At 42.8% G+C, this 6995-nt stretch overlaps 1 protein-coding gene across 1 annotated transcript; it reads right to left on the reverse strand.

The window, feature by feature from the left end:
• Nucleotides 1-3816: 3816 nt before the first annotated feature.
• Nucleotides 3817-5699, reverse strand: LOC143887069 (hydroxyproline-rich glycoprotein family protein). The gene has a single exon (XM_077391177.1). It carries the CDS (start codon nt 5665-5667, stop codon nt 4033-4035), a length of 1635 nt encoding a protein of 544 aa, XP_077247292.1. The 5' UTR covers nt 5668-5699; the 3' UTR covers nt 3817-4032.
• Between the last annotated feature and the right edge of the window lie 1296 nt (nt 5700-6995).

Here is a 6995-nt window from a genome sequence, read left to right on the forward strand (position 1 = left end):
TAAGCCCAAGGGTTCAACCCTACATATGTTTTGATGATCCTCAAACTCAAATTGATTATATAATGCTAATGATTTTGCTAGTGTTGAGATTTAGATAGGTTTCATTCATATCAACACTTGAAGCAAGAAGAACAAGAGTTAGTCTTGGAGAAAGTCAAGTCTTGGTGGTCAACCTTGGAGCCGTATAGTCTATCGAAGAATAAAGGGAACCACAAGTACGAGATCAAATTTGAAGACTGTCTCAAGACAAGGAAATGCTCATGTAAGCGCTCAAGATTGAAGCTCGAGAAGACTCAAGGTTTTTTAGTTTTTAAAATGCATTGGAGTTAGTGTTTGCATGATTTAGTATTTTCAAAACTCAGTCAAACCTATCTTTACAACTCACAAAAAGTATTTGAAAACATATGTACAAAGCCCAAAAGACCATGGCCCAAAGACCCTTGAACTAAATCTTTAAAACCAAGTTTTTAACAGAGGACCGGTCGACTGGGCTAGGCCGGGCGACCGCAAAAGGTTAGCCGGAAATCCAGCAACCTCCAAATTTAAGCGGACCGGTCTACCGGGTCAAGCCGGGCGACCGCAGATGAGTTTCTAGAAATATAGAAACCATTCAGGAAGGTCTTGGGGGGCGACCACGGAATGTTTTTCGAGCCAAACAATTTTCAAATCAGAAAGCCCTTAGAGGGCGACCGCATCAGCTCGGTGGACCGCGCCATTTTTTTTAGCATAAATGTTTATCGGACAGGTAGCCTTCGGCGGGCAACCGCGGACACCTCGGTCGACCGCAGATGTTCGAAATTCAAAAATAAAAAAGAGCGCCCGATAAGGGCAGGCAACCGCCGTAGCCCGGTCTGGCAAAAGACCCATTGGGGCCTGTGCAGGGTAGGTTTACCTAACCCAGAAATTACAGTATTGCCCCCAAACGGTCATAAATCCTGAAAATCCGATATAGGGGGTCCCAAGTTATAATAGAAATGGCAACTATGAGGAGGGAGAATACGGTTGTTTAAGAAAACTAGAATTTACCAATTCGAAAAACTTAAACCGATTAAGAGATCAAAAACAATATTTTAAGCATACAAGTTAAATCTAATGGTGCAATGCAAATGAAAGAGCAAAGAGATAGAAAGAGTGCACCCGAGATTTAAAGTGGTTCGGTCCTCAAACCCGAGGCCTACTCCACTCCACCAACCAAACCCGTTGATGGCTTCACTATTTGATCTTCTTAACCTTGGCGAAGATCGGTGCCAATTACAATTGCTTTAACCTTGGTGGCAATCCTCACCACGGAGAAAAAGGGCTCCGCTTCTCCGAATACTCACCCGAATACAAATCTTGAAAGATGAAAGAAAGAACTAAAAAATCCCTTCACAAGGGTTACAAAAGATGTACAATTGAGAGCCTATGATCCAAATCCTAGAGTTGGTGATGAGAGGCACAATTGAAGCTTGATTCACTCTTGGGTATTCAAATGAAGTTTAAGAGTGTTAGGATTGATAGTTTGTATGTTTAGAACACCCATATTTATAGGAAAAACAAAATATGACCGTTCAGTGGTATTACGGTAATTCCAGCAAAATTCCAAACGGCTCTTTTTCAGACCGTTGGAGTGTTCTCGGAGTTCCGAGAATAATTCTCGGAGTTCCGAGAATTCTCGGAGTTCCGAGACAAAATCTCGGAGTTCCGAGAAGCCACACAGAAATTGGAAAAAGTCTACTGGACCATTTCTCGGAGTTCCGAGAATAATTCTCGGAGTTCCGAGAAAAACTCTCGGAGTTCCGAGAAGCCTATGCAGAGCAGATTTTCAATTCTGTTTTTGGGCTTCCAGTTCTCAACCAAGATGGGATTGCTATGAGGGTTCCAAGGTGTTGGAACTCCACAAGTACAATCACTTGTTTATTTAGGGTGTGTGAGATTACTTTAATTATGCCTCTAAAAACCTAATATAGGTTTGTATCAATTACATTTAAGAAATGATTTTCAATATTAATTTCTTCATGTCTTCAAGTCTTCATGACTTCTTGCTTGATGACTTTGGCCTTCCAATTAGTGGTCCAATGTGGGCTTCTTGGCCTTCAATCCAAGCATCCTTGATCTTACTTTATCAAGATCTACAACTTAGACAAACAAACACATTAGTGATAAATGATCACTTGTGTATTGGAATCATCAAAACAAGATGGGAATGCCAAGGTAAAAACCATTGGGCTTACAAATCCTTTAGGGCTATTTAAACCCCATAAAAGACCTTCATTACAACCTTTTGAGAGATTTTTATCAAACCCTAGAGCCTTAAATTTGAGAAATCAAAAGGAATCATCTTCTACCTCTTGTACATTTAAACTTGCATCCATTTCTTGTCAAGAGGATCCCCATCGGCATTTAGTTTCAATCAATTGGAGACTTTGTGGCTTGAGAGTTGTATTTGCCTATTAAGAGGCTTGAGAGTGTTTATTTATTTCTTCCTTCCATTGTTGTAAAGAGGGTTTTACGCTTCAACCCTATAGAAGAAGAAGCTTGTTTGTAGAGAGGGTCTCACGCTTCGGCCCTTGAGAAATGAGAAGCTTGTGTGTAAGGGGTTTTACACTTCGGCCCTTGAAAAAGGAGAAGCTCGATTGTAAAGGGTCTTACACTTCGGCCCAAGAAAGGAGAAGCCTGGTTACTGTAATCAGCTCATTGATCCTGCCATATGAAGGAGGATCGAGATAGTGGAACTCGCGTGCGGACGTGAAGAGTGGATTAGGTCTTGTGATAGACCGAGCCACTATAAATCTCGTGTTCATTGTCTCTTTCTCTCTTCTCTCCTTTGTGCAAGATTTGTGGTAATGTCTTTCACTTGTCTATTTATTAATCAACAAGGGCTAGTTGCACTTTCAATTTCTAGGTTTAAACAAATTGCAAATTGTAGAGATTTTTAATTAGACCCAATTCACCCTCTCCCCCCCCTCTTGGTTTGCCTATTGGGATTTCAGCAATGGCTATGAATTTTTACCGTGTGGAAAGGGTTGGCTTGAGGAAGAAGAAGATAAAAGGTAGAGGAAAAAGATAGAGAACGGTAATTAGGGGTGCAACTTGGGTCGAGTTGGGTCGGGTTGAGGCCAACCCTACCCAACCCGAGGAACCCATTTTTCCAACCCAACCCGACCCAACCCGATTTCAAACCCGACTGGACCCAACCCGATATGTAATTTCCTCAACCCGACCCAACCCGATTTCACCATTTGTTTGATTTCTCCATTTTATTTTTGTATTTCCATCTCATCCTAGTCATTAGATGTTCCCCAACAAGAGGGCTAATTAGGACAACTTTCACCAAGTTTTTTTATTTCTTTCTAGATTTGAGTTATACAAAAACAAAACAAACATAGAAGCAAAAATTTTATACATAACGGAATTGGAAATCGGGTTTCGGGTCGGGTTGCCCGACACCCCAACCTGACCTAACCCGATTTCCAATTCGGGTTGGTTTTTCCCAACCCAACCCAACCTGATTTTAAAAAAAACTGAACCCGACCGAACCCAAATTGTCGGGTTCAGGTTGAACCCGACCCAAGTTGCACCCCTAACGGTAATGGCAATGGCAATGTCAATGGCTTGGGGAAGAAGAAGATAAAAAGTTGAAAAGGGTTGGTGAAGTGCATTGGGGTCCATTCCTAAAGGTGGAGAGAAAAGATAGAGAAGGGTATTCTTGTCTTAAAACACCTCCTGACCGTACCTGACACCCCCCATTCTTATGATTTCACCGAATGTTCACATTTTTTAAATAATTTTCGCTAAGAAAATTTTCTTTTGTCACTGTAGCATAACAGGAAGAAAAAGCTAACAATAAAGCCAATCTCGTTTTCTTTCTCTGCAATCTACATTACATGCATTTCACTATTTCCATCCTTCCCAAAATGACCGAAAAGAGTAATAACAAAAAAGGAATATGTCCGCCGTAGAATTATGAAATCCAATCAAACCAAAAGAGAGAGAGGGATCCGGGTGCCTATACTAACAGTCAGAAAAAGGTAACAAAATAACAAATCACCGTTAAAAGTTTCTTGCTGGGCTTGGACTTGGGCTCGGTATCGCCTCTTTCTCTCTGAGAGAATTCAACTTCTCAAGCTTCCAGCCAGCGTGCAATCGAGCAATGAAGGTATCAGCCTTAGTATTGACATCTGGGCTCGGACAGAACACTGCCGATCTGTTCCCCAGATCCTCTTCGTTCGATTCCTGTCCATCGTTTGATTCCCTAAATTTTGAATCCGGTGAATCCCCAAGGCTGCTTTTGATACTTACATAATCCCCATGAACGGGGAATTTCAGCTCTTGCATTCGGAAAGGAGGCCGAGGGGGAGGCCGAGGAATAGGATTTAGAGGAGATTGCCCTCCACTGCTTGATATCTCTTCCCCGTCCAAGAAATTGCTTAATAAAGCTGGAAATAGAGGCCTAGGCGGAGGCAGAGCTGGAGCCATCCGAATTAAAGGAGGTTGAGGTAACTTTTTTGGGGGAGGCGGAGGTGGTGGTGGAGGAGGTGGAGAGATTGAGTGGATTCTCTTACTTTTGCTTCCCTTTTTGTAAGAAAACAATTGGTATAGAACAGAAGGAGGAGGAGGTGGCGGAGGAGGTGGCGGATGAGAAGAAGAAGAAGAAGAAGTAGCGGGTGGGAAAAGGGATTCAACGCTGTTGTTGCTGGTTTTGTTCTTATGCTTTTTTTTATTTCTATGATGATATAGAGAAGCCAATGTGGTAGCTAGGTCTTTCGCTCCTCCGCTTCTTTTCTTGCCCTCTATTTTTCTGCTACTTTTCTGATCCGATCTCCGGTTAATAAGAGGAGAAGGTGGTGGCAGCGGTGGCGGTGGCGGGGGTGCTGCTGGGTTTTTATTGATCTCTGGAACCTTTTTATCATCTTCTTCTTCTTCTTTCTTTGGAACCGATTCGATTTTCTGTTTTACATTCTTCTCAGAAAGGGATGGTAGCGGGGGCAGGGGCGGGGGCGGTGGTGCAGAAGATGCCGGTGGTGGTGGTGGGGAACCGGAACGGATTTCCCGCCGACTGGAGGATGTATTTACCTGAAAAGGTTGGGTCCTCATAGAGAAATCACGTTCTTCTCCATAAGATCTCCGGCGGCGATGATGGGGATCTGAAGATCTTCGGCGGCGACTGACGTCGAAATCGTCAGAATATCGCCAACCAGAATTGCCGGAAAGCCACGATTCCTGCCTCAGATCTGGATACGAGCTGCTGCTGCTCAACCGGGTGACGGCCGGACCGGAAGTAGACTCGACCGGATCGTACATTCTCCGGTTCTCCATGTACTGATCGAACCATTTAGGGGTTTGTTGAATAGCCCGTGGAGAATTGTTTTTTTCCATCGGCGGGGTGGTTCTATTGCTGCCGCTGCTGTTTCTGCTGAGAATTCCACAAAGGATTGCCACGAGAACGAGGAGGAGATTTAGGGCGTCCCAACTTTTCTTCACTTGGGTCGGTCTGAAAATGGTGAAAATCCGACCTAAAATAGAGGAGAGAGAGGTGAGGAGGAAGAATAAGAGCAGAACAATGATCGGGCCCATCACGAGCAGAACACATGGCTTCAGCAGAAAGGAAGACGAGGAGGAGCGACGGTCTCGGCGGAAATTGGTGGTTTCCGCCCAAAATGGAGGCGCTTCGCCCTCTCCTTCCATTTTCTCTGCCCTTTAGACGACAAATCTTGCTTTTTCTCAGACAGATCAAAAAGAAGCTCAGAAGTGATAGGATTTAAAGGCAATGATTAAAATTAAGAAGTGGGACCCACCGATTATCTTTTCATTTTAGACACGAAAAACACTTCTCTCAAGACAATCATATAAAACTGAAAAAGCTAGCAACAACTGTTTCTGCTCTTTCTTTACAACTTTTGCAAGCTACCTCATAACTTTTACTGTTAATGGTAAAAACAAATTTCGGCTCCCATAGGATTGCATCTAAATGAAATTGCAACCGTTGGCTTTTTAGATCATCACGAGCCATGACGGATCCATTGTCTAGGAATAACCGATCAAGGTATTCTCAGATCCATTTCGCTGGAATTCTGGTTGCCGTATAGATCAACGGATCTGATTATTTAAACGAATTGAAAGTTAGGTCCAATAAGAAACTTTTTGAAAGGATGGGTAAAGATATTTCTTTTGGAAGAGACAAACAAAAGGGGTGGGAGTGTTGAAAACGAGGGTGGAATTATCATTTCTCTTTTGTTCAGCGGGGCTGACGCACTTTAGGATCGGAAAAGGAAGCAACGGTTGTTCCCGAAGTAGGGACTCAACACAATAAACGTGGACCACTGTATGCAATTGGGCACGGCACTTCAGATAGTGGGCTCCTTTCTTTGGATGATCTGGATCGTCCATCAGATAAGCCCTATGTTTGATCTCCAAACGGCCGAAATGTTTATGGGTCTGACAATCTAGTGTCAAATTAAATTTATTTATGATAATTGAATCTGGGTCGTCAAAAACTAGGATAGGGACACTAATTCAAATTCAACAACTAAATATCAAAGATCTGAGTAGAAATTCAGAGATAGAACAGTCCAGATCATCCAAAAATGCATCTTTACGATGTTTATTATTTGAATGGTTGATTGGAACCATCGATTTTTATTGTTTAGCTACGAAGTGCCCCAAAAATGGGAGCCATTGGATGATAGTAAACCCCTTTTGAGGTTTTTTCATCACTGTACTGTCCTATAATGGGAGCCTCAGATCAAAGGATTAGGATTGTCCAAGGGCCTAAATTCTTAGGGCACGGCCTAGCTAAGATGGGCCCAAAAAATGAATTGTTTAGATCATTTTTTCAAATGGGTCGCGGCGCACACCACATAAATCTATTAACACTTACCTAGTAGAAATCTAGTAACAATTATGATTGTCAGTTGGCTGGAATTCATGTGCTGCTATCTGTCCACAATGGGGGCCAACATGGGACCGCACTACTATCAGATTAGGTAGTCGTTAAAAGCGAAGGGATCGAAAAG

This window comes from Tasmannia lanceolata, unplaced genomic scaffold (assembly GCF_043159265.1).
Source record: "Tasmannia lanceolata isolate RefF3 unplaced genomic scaffold, GAP_Taslan_0.1 ptg000012l, whole genome shotgun sequence".
Taxonomy (NCBI): domain Eukaryota; kingdom Viridiplantae; phylum Streptophyta; class Magnoliopsida; order Canellales; family Winteraceae; genus Tasmannia; species Tasmannia lanceolata.